Source organism: Lacerta agilis, chromosome 8 (genome assembly GCF_009819535.1).
Source record: "Lacerta agilis isolate rLacAgi1 chromosome 8, rLacAgi1.pri, whole genome shotgun sequence".
NCBI lineage: Eukaryota > Metazoa > Chordata > Lepidosauria > Squamata > Lacertidae > Lacerta > Lacerta agilis.
The window spans coordinates 49,470,425-49,497,052 of record NC_046319.1 but is presented as its reverse complement, the minus strand read 5'-3'; the positions used below and the strand labels follow the sequence as shown (position 1 = coordinate 49,497,052).

The window sequence follows — 26,628 nt, the reverse complement described above, 5'->3', positions numbered from 1 at the left end:
GATCAGTGGGCAGTTCAATTCTGCTTGGTTCAGTTGCATGAGTGAGTTCCCCATGGGAAACGCATTTGTGCAGTAGATCTCTACAAAAGGCAGGCTTCAATTCACCGCCCACTAACTGATGGGTGGGGAGCTGAAGCCTGGTTGTTTTTGTTATCTCTCCTTACTCCTGTGGATAATCCACTTGTCAATCATCAAACATCATTATTATGGCAGATGAATGACAGCTGGGTGTCAAAGTTGGTCTGCAGAGATTGGGTGAGAAAAGGATCTGGCCAGTGGTGCTACCCTTTACTTGCCTATTTGATAAGCAGTTTATACCCTGTACTGTGCTGCCAGTGCCTCCTCTCTTCCTTAAATGCCCCAGAATGACTGAACTTTGGTTTAATTCTTCTTCTGAAAGTAGGAGTGTGTGTGCATGTGCGCGCACAAATGGTAGAAATGATTGCAAACAGGAATAGCTTTTGTCAAGCTGCCTGCAAACCTTCTTCCTTGCAAATATATGAACCAGCAGTGCTGCTGCTTTCTCAAACTTGGCCTTCGTGCAGTTATTTTAATTACAGCAGCAAACGGATTTTCCACAGTGCCCCAGGAAGTCCAGTAAACATAACAACTGCATTGATGGTCTGCCATTCTGAATAACATCAATAAACAATTTCCCGAGGAAAACATAAGCCAACCCAGTGGAAAAGCCTTTTTGGCTGGCGGGGGGCGGGGGGGGGGGGAGCCACTGAGAGGCACTCCTCCTCGTGAGCTCATTAAGGAGTCTGATCCTGGTCTGTGCCAAGTGTTTTCTGTCAGACGCCGAGTGCATCCCTTCAATGCAGTTTGTAGCTGTTTGGGAAACAGTGCTTTTACAGTAATATATAAAAGCAACCCCAACCCAAAGCATTTCTGGGTCTGAGGCTGGTGGTTTTGTACCTAGAGTCCCAGGCCACATTTTTACTGTGGCTGCTCACAGAGACTTTCCTTCCTCATCTTCAGTGTTTCAGCAAGCAAACAAATGCAGGTGTGGGACCCTAGTGGCAGGAGGAGAAGGGTGGTTGGAGGGCAGTGGGGCTTAGAAGCTGCATTTAACGCCAAGGCTTGGCCAAAGGCTCTGTGGGATAAAGGAGCAAGCCAAGTACCCCAGGCGGAAAAGATGTGGGGAGGAAGTTTGGCAAGGCAGACAGGCAAGGTGAGGGCATGCTGTTGGAGCCATGCTCTAGTTTCCATTTCAGTAAACTTCTGTTTTTCTTGAGGTTGACAGCCTCCCTTAAGTCAGCTATGGGAAGGGGAGAGGATGAACCATGATGTTGTTCTGTGGTGGCTCCATGTGGTCCTTGCAATATTAGGTGATCTACAGGATCCCAGGGACTTTTTACTTTCTTATAGAGCAACCTCTGGCTTTTCTCTTACTGGATTGTGGAAAGGCTGGACCATTTCTAGCAGTCCACAGCTCCCTCCCTTGCTCCCATTTGCAATCTGCTCTTGTCAGCCACGATAGATATGAAGCTGTAGCCCATCTCCTTCCCAGGTGTGGTGAAATCCTGAGTCTCAAAGTATGATCACTGCCCCCAGCATTAGGTAGAACTGCTTCTTATCTAGGTATTCTTGTAGGTCTAATATTTAGTAGTATCTGCACCCTTGGAATAGGTCAGAGGAGCCATGGAGGTTCCCTTTGGCTTGAAGGTCACTGGAGAGGCGCATGGAGCTGGGTGTTGTAAGCCCCACAGTTCTATCGACACTGGACTTGGATTGGCAAGCTCTGGCATATGTGGCAAAGGAAGAAGTAGGAGGTGCTGAATGAGTACTACCTGTGTAAGATGAGGGAGGATCTCCCTTTTCTACCCCAGGTTCTATTGCTTGGGGGGAAAGAGCAGGGATGTCAGGTATTGCCAAAAAATTGGGATGGCTCGGAGCAGTCAATGTGGGAGGAACCGCTGGAAGTGGAAATGACTTAACAGGAGCCTCAACAGGAGGGTGCAGTCTTGTTGCTTCAAACCAGGCTCTGCCTTCATAGATGGAAGCAGGCCCGCCCACCCTTTAGAAGCACATTTTTGCAATTCTGACATTCCCTGAAGGCAGCAGAGTCTTGTGAGTGAGTGCATCACACCTGGGTGTGGCAGGTCATGGAAACTTGTTGGGACATCTTTGTTGCTTCTGTCTGGTTCTGAACTTCTCGCCCTGCTCTTGAATTCTTGAACCATGGCTCCTGAGCCTTGTGTGGTATAGTGGTTAAGAGCGGTGGACTCTTAATCTGGTGAACCGGGTTCGCATCTCCGCTCACCCACATGCAGCTGCTGGGTGACCTTGGGCTAGTCACACTTCTTTGAACTCTCTCAGCCCCACTCACCTCACAGAGTGTTTGTTGTGGGGGAGGAAGGGAAAGGAGAACGTTAGCTGCTTTGAGACTCCTTCGGGTAGTGATAAAGCAGGGTATCAAATCCAAACTCCTCCTTCTCTTCTTCTTCTTCTTCTTCTTCTTCTTCTTCTTCTTCTTCTTCTTCTTCTTCTTGTGTCTGCTGCTGGGCCTGTACCAATACTTTCATGAATAATGGTAAGTGACAGATCTTACTTACAAGTAAGAATATCCATTTCTGTGTTTGGGGATAGGAGCTAGGACACATGGTGCATACACCTCACATATCACACATCTCCGCCTCCTGTGAAGTTGCTTAAATAATATTTTATATCACTGCAACCCACCATCATGGAACCAGGCTTTTAGTCTCCTCTCTGGCTTCCCCAGCCAGGCCTCCATTATTTACTATTACACCCACCCACACCCCTTCAGACTCTCTAACCATGCTATGGCATGTTGGCATTTCAGAAGACTTGTGAAGGTGAAATTGCCACATGCAGTGCTCAGGAGTATCACCAGCATTTCACAGGATTTGACCCTTCATTCTGCAAGGCTCCTCATTAACCTTCCAGATGTGATGCTGGTTGATCCCTTTCTTTTCATCTCTCTCTGTCTCTGCCTCTCTCTGTCTCTCTCTCTCTGTATTAATTAGGCTTCCCGGCTGTTTCACAGGGTCCTTGCGTCGGCACCACCTGACTACCCAGAGGACAGCTGGGCCTGAAGGGAGCCTCCAAGCTGTTAGCACCTTCACTTGGCCATGAAGTGGCCAGGAAGAAAGCACAGCTTGTCAGATATTATTTCTCTTTTGCTACCATGTGTATAATTACATCCAGCTAATGCAGCCTGACAGTTTGGTAGCTAAAAAACAGGTCACTGCTATTCTATCCACTCTGTGCCTTTCATCACAGTAACTAATTGTCATTCAGATTAACATCTGTTTTTCAGCTAGGGGTGAAGGATGTGACTTATTTAGTTTTATTTCTGGACCTTATAATTAGGGCAGTGACTTTTATGTTTTTCATCTAATTATTCAGTCTTAACCTTTCATTTCCCCCTACCCGCCTTAGGAGAGTTCCCATGAAAGCACTCCGTTCTTCTGCATTTCAGTACTCTGGAATTATTCCCCACACTCTCCTTATGCTAACATGCAGAGTGGGAGGGCCATGCTGCAAAAAGGGGCAAATGCGATTCTGCATGGCATGCAGCGTTAACAAAACATCACATGTGTAGCAAATGATCACTTGTCATATGTGGTGGGAACATCAACATGCCTATGATTTTGGGAGACATACTATGCAATAGATTACATTGATGATATGAGCAGTTTCTGCAGTGTTGGCAATATTTAATTGGATTTAGGATGATGTGTCTGTGGAACAGATGTATTGAGCAAAAGTCTTGGTAATCGCAGCCAGAGTAGTATGGGCCACATCTACAAATCTATATGGGAATGGCTTCTGGAGTCCTTTGAATTAGCAGAAATAGCTGACCGGTTTGGTCTATAAAACAAAGTTAGTTCAGAGGTGGTCGTACAGTACTTTGTAAATTATTGTTATATGAATCTGGGAAATAATACAGTTTGTGTAAATCTCTAAAAATTTACACCCACACACCCACACACCATATGTGAAGCATGCTCAGTAAGCCCAGCACTTCTGCGTTCTGATTGATTAATATTCCCCATTTGAACTGAGTCAGGCCATTAGTCCAATAAAGATGGTGATGTCTAATATGACTAAAAGTAGCTTTCCAAGTCACAAGCAAGGCTCCCCCCCCCTACCCCCGGTTATGCAGATACCTTTATTGTAATGTGAAAGCACTAATAAGCCATCAACTTCTTTTTAAAAATGGAGATGCCAGGCAGTGATTTATTAATGTTGGCTAGTTACCTTGGAATATCTGGAGTCTTTGCATTTTAAAATAACTAGCTCCCCATTCACAAATCACAATGCATCCTCCAGGTCTCTAGGACTCTTAAATTGCTGACAGTGAAAGAAATACTATCTGAGGCTGTGCTGGAGTCTGAGACCAAGCCTCTGCTCTGACACCCCACTGGCCTCAGAGTTCTTTAGCACCAATTTGTTCCCGTCCCAGACCTTCATGTCAGTCAGTGTTACTGTCTGTGTTATCCATTGGGTTGTGTGCTCCTTGAGGCAAGGATGTTCATTGTCCAAAAGTCTCATGGACACCTTGACCCTTCCAAATGTAATGGAAGTAACAAGAGGAAGAGCAGCCAAGTAGATACCCCAACACTTTCCTCTTTGTTTCACCCATCACTGGAGAACAGTTTGATGAGCTGAAGGTTGATAGCTTCTTTGATAGGGGATAGAGCTTTGTATAGCTAGCGTCCCTGGAGCTTGCTTCTGACATCCCAGGCCAAATAGCATGAATGTCAATTGCAGAAAACAAGGTTTGGATTTACAGGCATTTCTGGGAAGGAGAATCAGGGGTCTTGAGAGGATACTGTTGGGCGGTGAAGGGTTTCTGCCTCATAAGAAACAGGCTCCAGGGCCACACAGCTAAATTGCTCCATGTATAACTTCCATCATCTCTAACTATTGGCCATGCTGTCTGGCAGGGGCTGGTAGGGTTTGGAGTCCAACAACACTTGGAGGGCTGCAGGTTCCCCACCCTTGTCTTACTCCATGGGTTGGGAACTGGATCCCAGCAACAGGCGCATGGAGCCGAAAATGGTTTTCTACCCCTGCTGTTGAGCTTCTGACAATTATACTATTTCCTCAGCTTGATGTCTCATCCAGTCTGTAGGCATAAAAGGCACAGATCCCTGGCAGAATATGTGTTTTGCATGCAGAAGATCTCTGGATCCACTCCTGGCATCTCCAGTTAAAATAATCCCATAGCAAGTAATGAGAAACACCCTTCCCTGCTCAAGATTGTGCAGAGCTGGCTACGTGGATGGAGATCTTGACTTGACTTAAGGCAGAAACTTCTGATATTCCTGACCTTATGCACAAAACAAAACTGATCCCATGCTGTTTACATAATTGGCCTGGGAACTAGCAGGATAGGAGGGCATATTCTGATGTTATTGGCTGTTGATGAGCCTTTGATTTCAGATGTTTGAGGCATGTGTGGCCTGGCTGGCTAAGCCAGCCCCATCAATATAGAAATCATTGCCAACTCTGTGTCTGTTCTTGTTTCCGTCTGATGGGATTTCTGTGATTATACTCAGCATTTCTTTATTTCTGTTGTTTGACATCCTGTGAAACAGTCACAGCGAAGTTATCTGTATTTTTCTGGGCCCTTCCCTTCTCCCTCGCATCTCCATCCTTCTGCTTTGTGCATTGCAGCCCTGAAGTGGAGATAGGATGAGCAGTTTCGTATATGCATTTGAGGCCTCCTCATGTCTGCAGTGAGGCATTGATGTTTGGCTCAGTCATGTTGCATGAGTCACTTTGCATTAAATTGAGGATACAGGGAGAGCAAGCCAAAGAATTGGAAGGCTAATTTAAGGCTAAGCCAAAGAGCCCATAGAACCTCTTGACCAATCTGCCAGAAGCCTCTTCTTCCTTCTAGCCCTTTTAAGAGTTGCTGGGGGGGGGGGGGTAAAGAAAGCAGGGGTGTTCAAGTGACATCAGATGAAATTGAACTGCAGGATAGGGTGGCAAGGAAGAGGCAGGATGTGTGCTGTCCTAGGAAAATGTTCCAGGTATTTTGGAACCTGACTCTCACCGGGTGCTTCCCCGCTTCTTGATAACATAAGAGCTCAGCTCAATTAGACCAAATATCTGTCTGGTCCAGCCAACCAAATATTTGTGGGGATCCCACAAGTAGGACACGAGGAGCTCAGTCCTCTCTTGCTCATGTTATTTGGAGGCATATAAATCATATCAGACTCTGGTTTAATATTTTACCATTAATAATAACAGCTCATACTGTGTTTTATTGATGGATGTTGCCTATTATATAATGCATTGAAAATGTTGCAATGTTACTACAGTACTGTCAAAATGGATTGTTATCTGAAATTGTTAATTGGAATGATGTGGATTTTTGAGGTTGTGTTGTTAGGTTAGCTACTTTGGGAATGTGTTTGCCATGAGCTCTGTGGGAGGGGGCTGGCTGGGCCAGGACAGAGAAGAGAAGTGGCTGACATGACCCCAGGGTGGGATCCAGTGGGCTGGAAAGGTCTCTACCCAGATTAGGAGAGCCAGAGGAAGAGGCTCCTGGCCAGAAGCTGGTTCTGGCTCCTTCACCTTGCCTATCACTCTGGCTTCTGTGCCTCTGGAGTTGCCAGAAATCATGTGCAGTCCCAGCTGTCCCATCCACCTTTGAGGAGGCAGTAATATCTTGCCTAGGTCATGGAGATGCCAACTCAGGTATAAGCAGACAGGCTGGTTCAACCTTCTTGGGGAAGTGCTAGGTTGCTTGCCCAGACTAAGGATCAAATCCACTTGCCATGATACGTTATTCTTACAACATGGTTGTGGGGTAGGGAGTGTTGTTGCTGAGTCAACATCTTTGCTTGTCTAGTCATGTGTAGCAACTACTGTGCCTTTGAACAGTGTTTTGCCTATGTATTGCACCAATCTGAGCATTAAAGATTTGGGTAGAAACTGCAACCTGAGTTTGAGTTCTGCATCAAGTTGGGGCCAGGACAGCATTGCTGCTGCACAGAGTGAAGAAGCCCCTTCCCAGAGAGAGTCTATCAACTGGCACAGGATTTGTGCTCAGCAGCTATTTTGAATCACCGTGAGTTGGTAGTGAATCATATTAATAATGTGATGGTTTTTTTGTTTTCTATCTTATTTTATCTGCTGTTGGTGTTGTTTTTTTTAATATGACTATAGTGATCGTAATGTTAAGTTTTTCATGCTGTTGTTGTGAACTGCTTTGAGCTCAGTGTGGTTGTTGGGAAAGTGCAATACAACTAGTAAATACAATCAAATCAAATCAAAATGGCATTGTGTTTTTCAGATTCAGCCCCAGAGATGTTACAGCCCTTCCTGAACAGGAAGCAGACACTGAGCAGGAGGTCCCACAGCCACAAGAAACTACAAGTCACAATGACATCAAAATTTTTGAGAGGTTTGTACACTAGGCCTCAGAAATGCATAGTCCGTGTCTTGGCCATGCATGGCTAGGTGGTCTATGCCCATCACTCTGCCTGCTATGCCACACTTTGAGAATGATAGCAGATGACATATTAGGGGGCTCTTGCTTTCTGCCATCCCAGGGATTTAGCTTGAGTAGTTAATTCCTTAATGTATCGGCTGTGGCTGTACAGTGGTGCCCCGCTAGACGAAAATAATTCATCCCGCGAAAATTTTCGTCTAGCGGGGTTTTCGTCTTGCGGAGCGGCAATGGGAGCCGCGCTCCGCAAAACGGAAAAAAAAAAGACGAAATTTTTTCGTCTTGCGAGGCAGCCCCATAGACTTTTTCGTCTAGCGGGGCAGCCTCCCGCTAGACGAATGCTTTCGTCTAGCGAGTTTTTCGTCTAGCGAGGCATTCGTCTAGCGGGGTACCACTGTAAGTGAAATACAGCAAAGCTCCTCTTGCCACTTCACTCCAGAATCATGCTCTGGTCTTTTCTGACCCAAGCGCAGCAGCTTCATCTGCATCCATACCTGCCTGCAGTGCAACTGTGGCTGCTTACATTGCTTACATACATTCAAAGTATTCCCCCCACAGAATCCTGGGAACAGAAGGTTACCCCTTACAGACCTACTATTCCCAGCACCCAATACAAGCTGCAGTTCCCAGGATTCTTGATTTGAATGTATGGTATGTGCACACAACCTTTGTGTTCAAGGCGAGGAAACAGAACATGCAGGAGCACACCCCTACCCCCCCCCCCAGCATTGTTCCAAACAAATATTCAGTGAGAGCCACAGAAGCAGCAATGAGCCTTTTCTTGTGGGGAGAGGGCGTGTGTGTTAAAAATCAAAACAAAACTCCTCAGTCCACAATACTTTAAAGGCAAGAGTGCTCCCCACAATTATCCACATTTGCCTGCACCCACAGATTACCCTCTCACTCATATTTATACAAAACCACGTTTGTGTCCCTGTTAATGTTGCCCATACCCAGATACGCTGAGCACCATTAAGTAAAATTTCTGTCCTGATATTATGACTCCAGAGAAGCAGCTACAGAAGAAAACCTCAACTATGTTGATGGAGAAGAGACTGTCCCTGAGGAACTTCCAGACACTGCAGAAAGTATCCCAGAAGCCAAAGCAGCCTCCAGGGTAATTGTTCATCTCACCTTACCTTTGGCTTGGAGAGGTGGGTTGGTTAGGACACAGGTAGCACCTGTGGGTGATTTTGAACAAGTGCCACTGATGTGAATGGGCTCAGTGGGTTGCTCCTTATGACTGCCTTGAGGCTGCTAGAGCAGTCAGTGAGTATCTGCAAAAAGTTCCATGGGGCAGGAGGACATGGGGGGACACCTGGATGTTAGAAGGTTTCTCCTTAGTTTTATCCTTGACATTTTCTCCCAGCTGTGCAAAACATTCCAGTGCCTTGTCCTGTCTGATATTTTTATTGTCAAGGTCCGGGGTGCTATACATCTGGTTATCTGAAAACCTTCAAGCCAATCTACCCCCACTGCCTCTTGCACCCATTCCCAATGCTTTTTTTTCTAGTCCCCATTGCCAGCTGCTGATCAAGGTGAAGAGGAGCTTCCAAAGAAGAGTGAGGTGGGGACCAAGGAAGTCTTGTGGTGTGCAGAAGCAGAAGATAACCATCTGACAGGCGTGGAAGAAGTGAGCAGGAGTTTGTTTTTATCATTATTATTTTATTTATTCATGTAATATATGTGCATATCACTCAGAAATAATTTTCTCTAAGCTGTGAACAATAAAATAATATAAGACAATATGTAAAGAAACCACAACACTGAAAACAATCCAGCAATCAAACTGATAAGACAAAGGTGGTCACACTTCAGGGCAAACAAGAGCATTCAAGTGCCTGTAAAATAAAATAGCCACTTGCTTAATATACAAGGGGAAGGGATGCCATAGTATCATCATAACTAAATGCTCTACTCCTGATGATGGTCTAATTCTCCAAACCTTTACCCAGCCTCCATCTGCTGATGATTCAAGGCTGGGCCAAGCTGGACTAAAGAGCTGGGGCCATGCGTGGCTATGCTACTTCATGCTGGCTGAAGCCCACCAAAGTCCCTCTCTCCAGTGTGTGCCTCGGGTGTTTGTGTTTGATGATGACCTCTGTCCCAAAGAAGCTAGGTCTTCCTCCTCAGCCTGAGGCAGGAGACAAGCCTGATCAGCAGCAGCAGCAGCCAGACCCTTCCCATGCAGGGAGGCACAGCAGTTTCAGACCTTGGTTATCACATTTGGATTGGCTAAGATACTGGGAAGAGGATCAAGACTGTAATCATCCTATGGAAATGTGCAGTACATGGGGTTTTGCACAGGAGGAGCCTGAGTAAAGGTCAGAATGTATGAAGATCCATCTTTTTGGTGCCGATCCTGCAGCCACCATGCTTTCCCCGCAGCTGCAGTGGCTGCCCTCATCCTGGACTGGATCTTGGCATTTGCTGGCATGCAGCCTCTGCCCCTCTCTCTTCCCGATCAGGTATTTGACATCATGCCGCTGTATGGGATGCTGGAGCCGAGCGAGATCCAGCGGATGACGTTCACATTCTATGGCCATGCTGACATCGTTGCTCGTGTCAAAGCCATCTGTGAGGTGGATGGGGGACCCACCTACGAGATCCTACTGAGGGGTGAGGCCTCCCTTGTGAGTTATGCATTTGACAGGAAGGAGATTGATTATGGACTCCAGGTAAGTGAAAGCTGCACACACTTGACTCTGCAGGCCTTCAGCAGGTCACTTCAGTTATTTTCTGAATAAACATGCCTTGCAGAAATCAGCCCCTGTGCTTTCCTCCAACCCACCATCCTATGATGAAAATGTTTTGCAGAAGTTTATGGTGGGTTGAGTCTTTTGGGGATTTTTTTCAAGCCTGAACTATGTAGAATGGGTTTCCTAATTGCCTCTGAAGTACTTACATTATATGCAAGAGAACACAAAAATGCTTCTGATCACAGCAGACCAATGGAAGCTGTGCCTAAGCATCCTCTTCCTCACCTACCACCCATTTCTTAAGTTTACACCTAGTTCACACCCTTTCCCAAAAGGGAGCCCAACTTCTTTGCTTCCCCTCCACATGACATCCCACCCCACAATACCCCTCAGCTGGAAGAGTGTCAATCAAGTCCACTGGATTTCTTATACCTCAGAAAATGGGCTCTCAGGCTCCAGGTGTTGCTTTTGCTTATACCCTTCAAACTTCCACTCCACATGCTTCTTTCTTGAATTGCACATTCTATGCAAGAACCATGCTGTCTGCCCCCCCTCCCCCACAAGGACCCTGCTGAAAAGGACTGTTTTTCCCTCTTCATTGGGCCCTATTGAAAGAGTTCAACCACACCTACTAAGCTTGCCTTAACCTTGCCTAAAGTGATATTCAGGGAGGGAATTTGGGTCCTCCTTGGCTTTCCACCTCACCACAGCAACACCTGCAGTGCATCTCCATTGCCATTATACCACTGAGAGGCTTGCCGAGCCCAAGAACTGGGGTGGCAGTAGGGGAGACTCTTTCCCTAGATATCTGCTCTCTGATTAACCTAGCCATTCTCAGGTGGCCTCTGTCAGGTCCTTATGCCTCTAACACATGCACCCCTCCAAGCAGAAGTCATCCCAGCAGCTGACCTTCTCTCAGGGTTGGGCATAGCCAATTTTACAGCAGGGTTTGATCCACCAGTCCACTCTCTCCAAACCATGCCCACTTGCCCTACACCTTGTGCAGCTGACCCCTGTGGAAAGCAGGGTTGAACTCTCCATACATCAGCTGATGTGCAGGGAGTTCAATCCTGCTTGGTCATTATCCCCACCCCACAGCCAACTTTGGCAGGTAACTGAAACAACTCATCTGTATATCACCTGGCGTCAAATGACCGAGAGGCAGGTGGTTCTTCTCCCCTGCTAAAGTTTGCCCCCATGGTAGGATTAAAAGATCTGGCTTGCCAGGCCAAAACGATTCCCCACCAGGTTAAGGTTAGGGTGTTAGGATTAGGGGGATGGGGATTCAGGTTCAGGGATGCAAGGCGACTTATAGATATTGCATTCACATGATCTGAGGATACACAGCAACACTACCAAATCTCTTAAAATAAGATTTCTGGTGACTTAGGAGGGTCCTGCTCAAGTGAAACATCTGGAGATATTTTGTTGCTGACAAAATCATCAAAAGGTAGCAGACTAGTGTTGGTTGGACAACTTTACACATGTGTGGTGCTGGAAATATTACATGATCTCCTCCCAAACAGCTGGTTGGTGTTGAGTCAGAGGAGGGATGGAAAGAAGGGCTCAGAGCAAGATGCTTTCAGCATTGCAGCAAAAGGTTTGCACTTTCATATTGGCATCACTCTCTTTTCTCTCCCTAAGCCTTTTGATCAGATATGTGTGACTGAGATTACGCTGAAAAATACAGGAAAAGTTGGATTTGAGTACTTTGTGACTAACGCCATTGCGGCTTCAGCCAACAACCCTGCACCTGGTGTGCCACTGACTCTGCCTGTTTCTGTGAGTAAGAGCAGAAGCCGGATAGATGCTGTTGTGTTTAAGGGTCACTTCTTTATGCATTTTGACTTTTGAATTATTGTGCAGATTGTGCAAAGCAAGGCAGGTTCCTGTAAATGTGTCATTAGAATTCAGGTGGAATCTGCCTTCAAGCATGAAGCCCTTCTTCAAGTTAAGGCTGCCTTCCTTCCTGCCTTCCTTCCTTCCTTCCCCTCTCTGTCTGTTTGTTCTCTGGGAAGAGCTTTCCATTAAGATAACTCATTCTTCTCAAAAAGACTCAGGCTGAGCACCCCCCCTCCCTCTGCCCCTCTGTGCGAGGTGAAGTCCATCTATAGATATCAGAAGGGAGGTTTTCGGTGTGGAGAGCCTTCCTCTTTTGCTACCTGCTCTAGGTTCCTTTCTTGTACTTGGGTCAGCATTGAGCCGGGTGCTCTTTCATAACAAGAGAGGAGAGCACTGACCATTTTCCTAACTGGAGGGAAATGCCTTGTAAGTGTTTAGTTATTTAGTGCCTCACCAAGTAAGCCTGTACTTCTATTAGCTCAGACCTGTGAGATGCCCACCAAATCCTGTCCCTGCTCATCTTGGGTGGGAAGAAGTAAAATTTCCAGCAACAATAAAATACGAAAAGGTGGGGAGATGGCAACCTTGCCCCTAGACTAGAGACACTGGAGACACTGGCACAGTCCAACAAATCTGGGTCTGGGTCTGTGAAGATGCCACACTATCCATGCCATCATCTCTTTCCATTCCTTTAATCCTTACTTAGGAATTTCTTTGAAAGCTCAAATCCTTCTGTATATTTAAATGACAAAAGCAAATGTGCTTAATTTGCACGATGTCTCTGGTAACTAAACCTGGCTTTTATTTGGTGGGAAATCTAAATTTAAAAAACAATGCAAGAGTTTACACAGCCATCTGTGTAACAGGCTAACACAATGTTTCTCACTGATCCAGTCTGTGCCCAAGACAAAGAAGATGACAGACTGCTATGATGTAATTTCCTCTTCCTGGTTCAAGTCAGCTGTAGAAAGCCTGTGGCAACTGCCCACATCCAAGGACATCAGAGAGGCCTAGTCTGAGCCACTTAAACCATTCAATGAAGGCAAGATTGCTCAGCCCTCTAATTGGCATGGAGCAGTGTTACCTATTCAGGTTTCTCCCACTTGTATCTCCTAGAGTTATATTAAATCCGGGAAGAAACAGGTGTTGAAGGTATATTATTTGCCTGGCATTCCGGAGGTCTTCCAAAGAACCTTCCAGATCCAGGTGGCCCACATGGATCCAGACATCATCACCCTGAAAGGAGAAGGAATCTTCCCCAGAATTTGCCTGGATCTACCCATAAATGTTAAAGGTAGGGGTTAGCATCCTCAGAGCTTCCACCTTCCTTGGAAAGTGCAGCTTCATCCCTGGTCCAAACTCTCACCTGTTTGTGCTTGCTGTAGGAAATGACCGGTATAGCATCCTCCTGAAAGAAGTCAAGGAACGCATGGGGCAGGATTCACACAAAGATTCCATCAGTAACTTGGAGGCAGTGGGCACAGAACCAACCATGGAGGAATCCAGCTCTGTAGTAAGATTAAAAGCGCCTTTGCTTGCTTGTGAGCTAGGCTGGGCTGGGCTGGGTGAGGGCTGGAGTTGACCCGGGACACATTGGCAGAGAAGGTTTGGGGGAATTGGAAGAGCCATGCAATCCACACAGTTCTGGCATGCAGAAGGAAGGGCTGAGCAGGAGCACAAAATGGCAGATGGCTTCTTAAGAAGGGCAACAGTGGGCATTGGCAACCATGGAGGTGTAGGAGGCCAGTAGATCAAAAGCAACCCACAGAACAGGGAGCTTTCTGATGCTGATGCTGTAGGGGAAGCAGCAAGGACTGTGCAGGACCAGGGTCAGGTTGGCTGACGGTGCTCCTTGGTCTTGACAGCTTGGCATGCAAGTGCAGTTAGAGGTGGAGAGGCTCCTTGTTCGAGAACATGCCTTGGAGCAGCAGATGCAGCTTTCCTGTGACCCAAAGGAGGACCCTGCCATCAGCCAGCGAATTCGCCGCAGATTTGTCAAGTGGGTGCAGATCTCCTCCCTATGGCCATTTCCCCAGACTTCAGGGTTATGAGGGGGGCTCCCAGCAGCTGAGTACTTGGAAATAAGTGGAGAATCTCAGGAAACTGCCTGATCCTCCCAATCCACCCAGTTTTCTCTGCCTCTGGGAAGTGGGGAAGCTTTCACCATGTGAAGCTTCTTGGCTTGGCTGGCAATCTCTATTTGGGCAGTCTGCAATCTGTAGCAAGCCACCAGACTCTGATGCACGGGGAGTCAACCCATGGCTTGTCCAGGTCTTCCTAGCTGAATGCTGTCTTGAATCTACCTACATTTGAACTAGAATAATAATATAAGAAGAGCCTACTGGATCAGCCAACAGCCCCAATAGTCCATCATCCTATTCTCACAGCAGATGCCTGTGGGAAACCCTGAAGCACGATCTGAGCACAAAATCACTCTCCCTTCCTGTGGTCTCCAGTAACTGGCATTCAGGAGTATTTCTGCATCCAGCTGTGGAGGCAGAGCATAGCCTTCATGGTTGGTAGCAACTGATAACCTTTCTTCTTCATGAAGTTGTCCAGTCCTCTTTGAAAACCATCAAGGTTCATGTCCATCACTGTCTCCTGTGGGAGCAAGTTCCATACAGTATTTTAATAGTGCTGTGTGAAGAAGCATTTTCTTTTAACTTTCCTGTATCTTCCAACATTCAACTTCATTGGATAATAAAAGTAATCCCCTCCCAAAGGGCTGCAGTGCCATTTCTGTGTTCGGCACAAAGGAGAATGTTACTTTCCGCTCTGCTTCCCTCTCCCATAAGTATGCTCTGGCACTTAAGTGAAATGCTTAAATCCTCAAAGTCCTGTTGAAAATGTAGCCCTCACTATCCAGCTGAGCATCAAACATCTATTTACAACCAGCCGTTGCTACTTTTTCAGAGCACAACTCCCTGAGTACATCTTAGACTTTGGCTACATCATCCTGGGCACTGTCCGGACCCACATTATCAAAATCACCAACACCGGCCAGTTTCCTGTGTCCTTCTATGCAGATAGGCGGAACTTGCGGGACTCAGGTAATAAGGAGGTGTGGTTCCTTTTCATTTCTAGCTCAGCCTATCCTGAAAACTTGATCAGTAATTGAATGGGGAAAGCATATGTAAATATATTAAAAACCCAATAAATTTGCCACCAGTACAAGCCCCTCCCCTCCCACCCCAATTGTTTTACCCTCAGACATTGAACACTTTTTTCCAAATAAGGTTTTCTTCCACGTCCAGTTGCCCACTATGGTCAGAGTATGGGTAAGCACAAAGACCAAAGAGAGAAGGAGATGTGTGTCATCAGCAGACTGATGGCCCTGCCAGGATTCACTTCTGGTCCTGCTCAGTTTGCCCTGTGCTGGGAAGATTATTATGGTTGGAATGGCTGCTCATCTGACTGCTGTGAAGGTGGTCAGTGGTTCCCTCAGCCCCAAATTCTTGAAATAACACTATACAGAGTCCTCTCTACAATTGTATTTCTATGGTCTGAGATTTACCTATCAGCAATACAGCTATGTGGACTTAGCCTCTTCTCATGCTAATTAGCATTTGTTAGGTTTGGCTGCTAATTTCCCATATTCAATTTCACTCAGAGGGAATTGTACCAAGCAGGCAAGCCTGACATGGCTGACTCCAGTTTTCCAACCTCAGGTGCTTCCTCAGCCTAACCTACCCACTGGGTATGGGGGATAAAAAGGGTGGAGAGAGAACCTTGTGAAGCCATTCTAAGCTCCTTGGTGGAAGGATGGCATGTCAGTGTAATTGAAAACAAACAAACCAATGGCTGATTTCTCCCTGCACACCTGAATTGGCAAGGGATGACACTGTTGCTCTTTGGAGCCAGGTTTCGACACAGAGCTGGACAGAGTGAAGAACCTGCCCTACTGCGAGACGGAGACATTTGGAGTGCGCTTTGATCCCCAGAGTGCCAACCAGCCCCTGGGAGAGGTGGAAGTGATCCTGCCAGTCAAGGTGCCTTTCATTTCACAGCCCACCATGCTGCACTGCCTTGGGGCCCTTGGCTGAGGCTGGGGATGGGGAAGGAATTTGGCTCAGTTTTAAAAAATGGATGCAGCAATATGGGAAATTTGAAAAATGGGACACTGCAAGGAACTGAAGCTAGTGGGCTCAGCCCTCCTAGTTGACATGTCCCACAAGGCAGGCAAAGTTTATGATGCATCACAGCTAGGATGTAATATTAAGAAAGAAATGCAGTCATCAGAAAAGCCATGAACACCCACTTCAGTTGTACCGGTAGCTACAGCTGGCCTCCCATGATCCGCTTTCAAGTCCTTAGAGTTAAGACAAAGCCTGCCATGAATTATGGAGCCACATGGGTGGGCAGGGGAGCCCAGCAACTGGACAACTGCATGGGAATTTATGGAGGGCAGCTGGATAGGCCATAGCAGAGGGGAAGGGACATAGCTGTGTGGTAGAGCACTTGCCTGGCATGTACACGGTCCCAAGCTCAATCTTTAGCAGCATCTCCACATAGGGCTGGGATAAGATTTCTTATCTGAAACCCTGGAGAGTCAATCCCTATCAGTGTTGACTGTAGCCTACTGGCCGATATGGACCCATAGTCTGACTCAGTATAAGGCAGCTTTCTGTGTTCCTAAGAAAGGCTTAGGAAGGCCACATCTGACTCCAAGGCAGACAATGTGCTCCAAGAAGTGCCAGAGGCAAACTGTGCCATTATATCTAGAGCCATTCCTGCTGTCTGAACTGAACCCAGCTCTCTTTGGTCAGACCAGGCTCCTTAAAAGAGCAGTGCTCTGGCCTGGAGTCTAACACTCCTTTGGGACACAACAATGCTGTAGAATGGAGTGTGAGAGGGCTGTGCCAAATTTTAGCATTGCACAGGGCAGTGCTGAAATCTGAGAGCCCCATATCTGCCACTGTGGCTCTGCCCACTTGTCAAACCTTGCCTGTGAGTGGTGGGGGAGAGACTGATCCTGTATCCCCTGGCCCGATCTGCAGCATATATATTTGATTTCTCCACCATTTGATACCTGCACAGTGCCCTGAGTGCCATTAAGGGTACTGTGGTACCTCGGTTTACAAACTTAATCCATTCCGGATGTCCGTTCTGAAACCAAAACCGTTCTTAAACCGAGGCGCGCTTTCCCTAATGAGGCCTCCTGCTGCCGGTGCCCTTCCACAGTTCGGATTCCATTCTTAGACCGAGTTACAGGTGGGTAGCCGTGTTGGTCTGCCATAGTCAAAACAAAATCGAAAATTCTTTCTAGTAGCACCTTAGAGACCAACTGAGTTTGTTCCTGGTATGAGCTTTCGTGTGCATGTACACTTCTTCTTAGACCGAGGTAAGGTTCGCTAACCGGGATACTACTTCCGATTTTGCAGAGTTCCTAAACTGAATCGTTCGTAAACAGAACTGTTCTTAAACTGAGGTACCACTGTATGTGTGTTAGAGGGTCCCATTTCCTGCACATGGTGCTTAGGTCCTGTTTGTTGTTTGCTCCAGGTCCTGAGCGGACCCACATTCAACATCGCTCTACGTGCCATGGTGATTATGCCATCTCTCTGCGTGTCCAATGACAATTTGGAGTTTGCTGCCACTCAGTGCGGGCAGTGCCAAGTCGAGACAATCCAGCTTCACAACCAGCTCCAGGTCACCTGTGAGTGGTTTGCCACCAGCAGCGAGCAAATAAAAAAGGTAAAGCAGACCTGGCTGCAGGCTTCTCTTTCCCTTTTTCTGACCATCAGGTTCCACCCTGCTCTTTCCACGAGGGTTGCCACCTCATCAGAAATGAGTCAGCCTCTCCTGCTCCTTGTACAGCAGCTCAATCTGCAGAAACTGACCAGTGAAGCTTTGCACTGGATAGAGATTAAGTTGTACTTAAAGGTGTGGCTACAGATGATAGCTGAAAAGCTGGAAGAATCTGTCCTCCTTTTTCTACTCTTGAGGCTGAGTCCTTTTGATCCATAAAGCACAGAGGCAAGGTCTCCAGAGGTTCAGAAAGGCAGACCCTGCAGCTGGTTAAGCTCACAACTGGCAATTCAGCTTCAGACTCACTTGAGCCACTGAAGAATGCAAAAGAAAATAAAACAGTGAGGTAAAACACTCTCCTCAGAGAGCATTGCTACTGCAATGGGGAAAGCATCTTTTTCCTTCCTTGTCATCCTAAACTGGGAAAACCTTTTATTCTTGTGCCTATGGATGGAGGGCAGCACCACCCAGGGTGCCCTGAATTGCCGAGAAACATTGGTCCATCTACTTGGCTAGCAGGTTGTTGCATGTAACAACAGCAGGCACCAGAATTTCAGATGCAGTTTGGGTGGGAACAGGTCTGTTCACAATGGCACAGAGATCCATTGCTCAGTGATGTCATTGTTTGTTGTATGTTTAGGTGGACAAGCACATGCCAATGACCTTACGTCGGAAGATGCGCCGTGAGTTAAAACACAAGCCCAATGTCTTTGAGATGATCCCTCCCTATGGGATCCTGGCTCCGGGGGAGAGGCTCAATGTGCAAGTCAAGTTTGCACCCAGAGAAGAGGTAGGTGGTCAAGAGGTTCATGCCATTGAACAGTTGCCAACCTCTAGTCCGTACTTGGAAAAAAGCGGGGGGAGTAATGATTTAAATGATTCATTTGGTGAGAGTTAGTGTGAATTATTTTAGCTTTTTAAATGTTGGCAGACAGGCCAACGAGTCTTTTAGAGTTGAACCACAGCAATGATAGCCCTGCTATTGATAACATTGAAAGTGATGATGTTTTGGAATGGAAGGCCAGGTCAGCGGTGTGTTCACCCAGAGTCCTTAAGGATCAAAACATGGGAAGGGGCTTGGCCTCATTGAACATAGAGCACATGAGGTTAATAAAAGCTGTTGAGAACAGGCTACGTCCAGAACAGGTTGGGGAGAAAGTGACTGTTCTTTTCCATTTGGAACGCTTTAACTTGTTTTGATAATAGGAATGGTTTTATCTGTTTTTTATAACCACATATTGTATTGTTGTGAAAGATGGGTAAGAATTTTTTTCAAATAACAACAAATAAATAAGGTATCAACAGCCTTATCCTTGATAGCCAAGAGGGCTCTCCCAGTTTAGAGGGTGAAAGAAAAGTGCTCATGAGAGATGAGAGGAATCTTGGTCTGGCCCAGCAAAACAACCAAGAATCTTGTGGCACCTGTATATATTTCATGGCAAGAGGTTTCATGGGCTAGAGAGAGCCCACATTATCAGACATGAAGTGCTGCCTTCTGCTGGCAGGTGTATTTATATCAGCATGGGTGGTGGAACAGAAAGTTATTACAGAGTGAGGCCAGAACTCCCAGCATTATAATAGATGGGTGGTTGACATTACTATGCTGAGCACAAATACAGAGCAAGACAATGCAACAAGTATGAATCCATGGGCATAGTTTTCTTATGACTGCTAGGCAAGAGCTAAACTTGGGCCTTTCTATATTCTTTCTTTCTTTCTAATATAAAAAGAGGTTGGGTGGTCATCTGTCAGGGATTCTTTAGCTGTGATTCCTGCATTGCACAGAGTTGGACTAGATGAATCTTGCTGTCCCTTCCATCTCTATAGTTCTGTGAAATAATCCCTCCAACTTTTGTCATCTTAGAAATTCTACCGCCACTACCTGATTCTGAGCATTTCCCAGAGCACCCAGCAGCTGCAGCTGAATGTCTCAGGGCAAGGTCTGGAGCCACGTCTAGAGTTCACGCCTTCCATTCTGGAACTTGGCCCCCTCTTGCCTTACGCCGTTGGGGATGAGGCTGAAGTGGTGGTGAAGAACCCTTGTAGCTTCCCCATTGAATTCTACTCATTGGAATTTGACCAGCAGTATCTGTTGGAAGAGCGGGTAAGAACCAAGCACTCTTGCTCCCAGCTGAGGCTGCAAACTCTGGCTGTGCATATTCTGCTAATCACACTGTTCAAAGTGTGGTATAGTGTCAACAACAGATGGTGGGCCCAAGTCTAACAGGTTATGGGCAAACTGACTTCTACAAGTCAAACACTGCAGCAATTCAGAGTCATTCATACTCACCTCAATGGAGCACTGGCCAAACTCCACATGAGACAGTTCTTTGTATCCTTATATATGTGCTTGGTTTTAGATTCTGCGGATGTTGAAGGGCTATGACACCCATAACATGCTTCTGTTGCCTCCTCGCATCCCTGGGGAGAAGCTGCCTTTTGAAGTCCTGGAATATTATGAGGAGCAGAAGAAGGTTCAAGGTGACCAGGAGACAGTTACCGGTCATCAGGAAAATGGTGAGCTGAGGGGGCTGGGCTTTTTGGAGAGTCCAGCTGCATGGGGTGGCTATTTTTGGACATCAGAGAGGGCGTAAGGGGACTGACTAATTCCAGCTACTTGCTGTGCTCATTTCTAGATTTTGCATCTACTCCTGGAATAAAAAGGCGGGATAATGCCTTGATGTCCATTGCTAGTCATTCTCACAGCAGACCCATTGAGGTTAATGAACATGACTACTTTAGGTTCATTAATTTCAGTGGGTGAAGAATTTTAGAGTTGGAAGGGAGCATGAGAGTCACCTAGTGTAACCTCCTTCAATGCAGGAATTGTTTGGCCAATGTGTACTCTGAGTAGGAATTATTTGGATACAACCCTGTGCCTGCAACTTTCATTATTTAAGGTGACAAAAGATTTCTGCAAGGATTACTCAAACTATCCAGGAACATTGCCTAAATCGGGAACCCAAAGGGACGTCAGGTCTGACGCACTGCTTCCATATCATCTGACTACACCTATTCTAATATTAAAAGAGGCCCTACCTGATTCACAACTGCCTCCCCCCTGCAGCTCCAAAATTCTGGGGCTGCATACACACCATTCATTTAAAGCACATTTGAAGCACATGGGTTCCCCAAAGAATCCTGGGAATAGTAGTTTACAAACTTCAGTTCCCAGGATTCTTGAATTGGGGGCGGGGTATGTGCTTTAAAGATTTGCAGCCCCACGATATGGTCTAAGTGCCAGGCCAGAGGAATCCCTTCTCCCACCTTGGCACATCTGGATGCTTCCCATTGACAGGACTTGTGACTTACTTCCCCACACAGAATTGGCTGCTGTGACTGAATTCCTGCTCCCTTTACCAACCCCCCCACCCCAGTGCTAATCCCTACACCACCACACCTTCACAGGATGGACTACATAGAGCATGAACTGGGTGGGTGGTATAAATCATTATCTCTTCATTCCAAAGCCATGGTGTCTTTCAAAAGCAGCCTCTGCCCATTTTATTTTACAATTGGTTATGGTGAGCCATACATAAATGCAGTTATTTGTCCAGGCAATACAATCTGAAGACTAGAAGCCAGTCTTCTGTGTTTTTGAGCGTATTTCCAAAAGCCGTGCTGATTGGTGCTGGTGGCAAAAAAATCTGGAAGGTACCAAATTGTAAAGGTTGGTCTAGATCAGGTGTCAGCAAACTTTTTCAGCAAGGGGCCCGTCCACTGTCCCTCAGCAGACCTTGTGGGGGGCCGGACTATATGTTTTTTTTGGGGGGGGTGGATGAACAAATTCCTATGCTCCACAAATAACCCAGAGATGCATTTTAAATAAAAACACACATTCTACTCATGTAAAAACACCAGGCAGGCCCCACAAATAACCCAGAGATGCATTTTAAATAAAAACACACATTCTACTCATGTAAAAACACGCGGATTCCCGGCTTGTCCGCAGGCCAGATTTAGAAGGCACTTGGACCGGATCTGGGCCCCGGGCCTTAGTTTGCCTACCCATGGTCTAGATAGAGAATGGCATGTGCTTCACTGGTTTGCTTTGGTTAAGACTGAGTGTGGGGAACTTCTGAAAGTGCCACCAGTACATTACTTGGTGTCTCTTGTATGCACTGTGACATCTGCCCTCCTTTCCTCTTTAGTAGAAGACGATGAAAATGCTTTACTTTCTGATCATGGGATGAAGCTTCTCCCTTCCAGTCCTGGGCAAACAACATCCACGGGGGCCTCTGCTCATCCTTCTCTTTCCCTTAATGAGGATACCAGAACTTTCAGGGTGGAATCGAAATTTGATCAGGAGGAAGAAGAGGAAGAGGAGGGGACAGACAGAGGACAAGGTGAGTGAGAGCTTCTGGTGCTGCTGGGACAATGAAAAGAGCATGTCACCATCATCATTGAAGAAAGAAAATGTAAGTGATGTAATGGGGAAAGATTTAGACATCCACTTAGTGACATTTTGCTGCCACCTCCTGGTGAAAATCTATAAGGAACTAGATCAGGAGCGTTTAGGTTCCACATGTGTTGGAATTGTGGACCAGTGTATGTTTTCCAAATCTCAAAAATATCTGGCTTGACAAACTCCTTTCGACCCAAAATTGTGTTGCATGCCATTTTCTGCAAACTTTGTTCTCCAGCGTGAAGCAGCTGCAGAAGTTCATATTGTAGTGGAAATACATTATCTTGACTTTTCCCATTGGACAAAGGCTTAAGCCCTGTCAACCCATTGCTTGTGCACAGGCCCTCACTATGTTGACAGAGGAATGAGGCTTCACTCTTGGCTTATCTCCCCTGACATTGCTGGGTTGTTGTTTTTTTTGGGTTTTTTTGTTTTGTTTTGCATGTTATGTACAGGGGTCTGTGGTGAAATTCCAATGCACAGTGTTTGATCAGTGCACATGACAGCATTGGTAAGAAGTCACATAAAGGGTGTTGAGGCTGGAAGGACAGAGCGAGCAATAGAATGAAGAGAGATAAAAGTACATTAATAATGTGATAAATTAAGACAAAAACAATTTCTTGTCCTGCCTGACAGGATCAGTATTAATTGTTCAAAATAAGCTCATTCAAGTTTGCTTGATATGCTTATATTAAACAGATTACAGGTTCTGGAGTTAGATTTATTTATTTTTAACCCCAGAGCAAATGTATAGATATATACTGTCTGTTGCAGTAGAGGATTAAAAAAGCCACGGACACACCTGCCATCTGCAGCAGCAAAGACGAGAGACTGGCATCCCTTTTGGGGCTTAAGGACTTCTCCCATTTGGCCAACCCTCTGTTCCTCCTTGAAAATAAAGGGGTCTGTGCAATTTCTGAAGTTGTACTATTTGTACCTGACATCTTTCCTTTCTGAAGCCCTTTGAAGGATATGGCCTTAGAGCAAGCTGTCTATAGCCCTGATTCCTTTTCAGGAGGGAGTCAGCAAAGTGTGATCAAGAATAAGGAAGCTGTTGGAGAGCTAGACAACAACCCCGTCTCAAAAGCCATTGCGCGTCACCTTGGCATTGATATATCTCCAGAGGGACGGGCTGCCAGGAACCGCAGGGGCATTGCCATCATCATCCATGGTGCTCCCCTTACAGGTACAGAGACCACCTCTGAGCAGCAGGGCTACATCTGTGGTGACTGTATACTCCCAGTTGGCAGCTGAGTACCACAATGTGCTCTGAGATCTCACCGACATCCTCTGTTTTTTGCAGTGCTCTTCTGAATATTTTTTAGTTTGTGAACAACTTTGGGGGGGGGGGGCGAAGGACTCAAGGCATTTTCTTGCCAAGGCTGATACTAACTGTGGGTTAAGCTAGATGTGTGCTTAATGCAGAGCAAGCAGAGTGACTGGCCTTGTTCTTCCTTGATGAATGGTGGGTGCCAGGGAGAGGGGATTTGCCCTGGGAAGGCAGCCACGTTCCTGTTTTATGAGAGTCTGTTGAGAACTCCCCTTAGAACTCTCCCCAGACCCCACCCATCCATCACTGCTGGCCCTTCTGATTCACTCTGTTCCACCCACTTTTGCTTCTGCCCCCCCCCCCCACTGCCATGTTGCCCTCAGAAAGTTGTCCAGAAGAGAATGTGGCCCTTAGACTGAAAAAGCTCCTCCATCCCAGATATAAAGGGATGTCAATAAATGATGGATGGTGAAAGTGTGTATGTGTTTAGCAATAACTTTGTCTCTGATTCCTCTAGGAAAGTCCAGTGCGGCCATCACCATTGCCAAACACTACAGTGCTGCTTGCTTATCCATTGATTCTGTGGTCTTGGAAGCCATCTCTGATGGGAACACTTCAGCAGGGCTTCGTGCTCGTGAACTCTGCATCCGAGCCGCCATTGAACTGGCACAACGGGAAAATGAAGAGGGGGGTAAGTGGGGATTGGGGGTGTTGTGGGGGTCTTCAACATCATGGCAAGTACCCATCTGGCCTTTGCCTATCCTCTCCATAGCCCATCCTCAGTGAACATTTACTCTCTCCTCAAGACCAGCTTGACTCTCACTCCAGTAGGGTATATCCAGTGAGCGTTGGAATAGGACTTGGGAAACAAGGGTTCAAATCCATACTCGGCCACTTAAATCCCCACTCAGGTTCAGCTCACTGAGTGATGAACCTGGGCCAGTCATGGTCTCTCAGCCTAACCTACCTCGCAGGGTTGTTGTGGTAATTAAATGGTAATTAAATGAGACGAGGAAGAACCACGTATGCCATCTTGAGTTCCTTGGAGGAAAAGATGGGGTAGAAATGTAACAAATAAATAGAAAATACTCTCCCATAGGGAAACTACTTGAGGGTATGTCTTGCCTAGCGACAAATTAGGAAAACCTTAATGTTATCATGAGGCCTGAGTTGACCCAACAGTGGCCTCTGTGTGAATGTTCTGCAACCCTACATCTGAGAGGGCGTCTAGCAGCTCAGGGAGGCTGTTGCGAGCCGCACTAACTACAGTCTGACCTTTTGGCCCAAAACTAGATACAGGCCCTCAAAACCTGCCCCTGGGTAAAAAGGCCTAGTGGAAGAGAGCACAGCACTCCCTCCCCTTGCTTATGCCGACACTGCAATGGGTAGCCAGGCAGACATAGTTGGCTGAGGCCAACCTTTCCCAATTCACCCACTGAGATCTCATCACTATGCATTGCCAAGTTTGGATGCCAAAGTAGTGTTCACTTCTCTGACTTGAAAAACATCAGGGAACTATTTCTGTCTGTTTGTCTTTCCCATCAAGGAACTGAAGGGCAGCTTGCCCTGCCTCTGAATAACAGGCTCAGTACAGAGGCTATGGGTAAGCACACCTCAGAAGGCAGCCATAGTTCAGAGTCCAAAACAGGACCCCTCTCAGGCGTCTCTAGAGGCTATAGGGGAAGCACGGCGACGGCGAAGGGCAAGTCTGAAGGTCACACATCACAAAAGCAGCAGCAGCATCAACAATCTGATCAACCTGGATCCCAGGTGAGAGAATTGAGGAAGAGCAATCACCCAGTAGTAGAGCATATGCTTGACAGGCAGAAGGTCAAAGGTTCAATCCTTGACATTCCTAGGATGGAATGGGAAACTACCCTGCTTTGTTTAAAACCCTGGAGGGCCTCTGCCAGTCAGTGTAGACAGGCCTCCACCAACCTGGTGCCCTCCAGGTGTCAGACTACAACTCCCATCAACCCACCAGGTTGGTGTAAACCATACTGAGCAAGATAGACCAATGGTCCAACTCACTGTAAGGCAGCTTCTTAAGATTTGCCAAAAATTCCTGCCACCCTCTTGCCCCTTCCTGAGGGGAAATAGTATGGTGTCCCAATGTTGAGGCCTAGTGCCCTTTGTAATGCCATTCTGTAAATACTTCTGATACACCTTCCTTTCTCGCAGGTGGGTCTCCCAATGGTCACCCATCCAGGAATTGATTAGTTTGTATTTGCTTTGCTTCAAGAATGCTGAAGCAACATCAGGTCCTCTCAGACCATTCTGTGGATTCCTTTTCTTATACTGTTGAGGTGTTTGGGCCCCTGCAGACACACTTTTTAGTGCAGATTCACAATGATTTGTGCTCATGATGCTGTCGAGTTGGTCACACATGATCCCACTTGCAATACTGCTTGTGCCTTCAAAAGTTCTGGGGCAGTTACACTGCTTCATTTCCAGTCAGTGCACATCCCGTACCTTCCTGCTGAAATTCCCCCCAAAATTATAGCACTAATGTTCTGTCTTATATTTGTCCTGGTTTTATTGCACTGCAACTCCTCCAGCCAGCAATTACATGGTAGCATTGTAGAAGAACTAATAAAGCAGAATAAACACACTGCTGATACACTATTACTGTGTCAGGAACGTCTTGCAGAATACACTCAAAGCAATACACTACCTGTTTAGAGTGGCTTTTGGTTAAACATTCCTGTTTTCATGCCTTGAGGGCAGTTCTTACCAGGCTCTCTTGCTGGCCTTGTCATGGAGCCACTGGAAAAAAATGGGTGCTGATGCAGCTGCCCTTGGGAAGAGGAGCCACTCGTGGCTGGTCCCCTTGACACTTGGTTGGAGCTGCCCCTCTGCCCTTTGATAACCAGCTGCTGAAGCTTGGAGAGAGCAATGCACACATCAGGCCTCTGAAGCACCTTCCTTGGAAAGACATCCTGCTGGTTTTGAAGTTAAATGGTGTCATTTGTGTTTAAAGCTTCCCTTAGTCAGAAGTTGGCATCTGACCCTCACTCTGTTCCTGTTCTCACAGAGGGCAGCCCAGATGGCCAAGGGCAAGAGACACCTCTTAATGGGAGGCACAAAAAGACCTCAGCTTTGAGAGACTGGCCCAGAGAGCCATATTTTGTGGAGAGGTCAATTTTCAAAGTGTTGTGTATTTATTAGTTTGCATATGTATTTCTCTCCCCTGCCTCAGACTCCCCTCCCTTGTCTTCTTGGCAATTGA

The 26,628-nt window shown here is 46.6% G+C and overlaps 1 protein-coding gene across 1 annotated transcript in view; it reads left to right on the top strand.

The window, feature by feature from the left end:
* Positions 1-26,628, top strand: part of HYDIN (HYDIN axonemal central pair apparatus protein) — a 136,685-nt gene that overhangs the window by 58,031 nt on the left and 52,026 nt on the right. Inside the window, exons 24-40 of the mRNA XM_033158672.1 lie at positions 8,444-8,552; positions 8,949-9,068; positions 9,904-10,113; positions 11,779-11,916; positions 13,093-13,270; positions 13,362-13,489; positions 13,842-13,975; positions 14,890-15,026; positions 15,838-15,965; positions 17,479-17,670; positions 18,365-18,514; positions 19,589-19,828; positions 20,085-20,241; positions 21,876-22,070; positions 23,145-23,315; positions 23,917-24,090; positions 24,946-25,169. Coding sequence (XP_033014563.1) covers positions 8,444-8,552; positions 8,949-9,068; positions 9,904-10,113; positions 11,779-11,916; positions 13,093-13,270; positions 13,362-13,489; positions 13,842-13,975; positions 14,890-15,026; positions 15,838-15,965; positions 17,479-17,670; positions 18,365-18,514; positions 19,589-19,828; positions 20,085-20,241; positions 21,876-22,070; positions 23,145-23,315; positions 23,917-24,090; positions 24,946-25,169 — 2,785 coding nt within the window. The remainder of the gene's footprint in view (positions 1-8,443; positions 8,553-8,948; positions 9,069-9,903; positions 10,114-11,778; positions 11,917-13,092; positions 13,271-13,361; positions 13,490-13,841; positions 13,976-14,889; positions 15,027-15,837; positions 15,966-17,478; positions 17,671-18,364; positions 18,515-19,588; positions 19,829-20,084; positions 20,242-21,875; positions 22,071-23,144; positions 23,316-23,916; positions 24,091-24,945; positions 25,170-26,628) is intronic.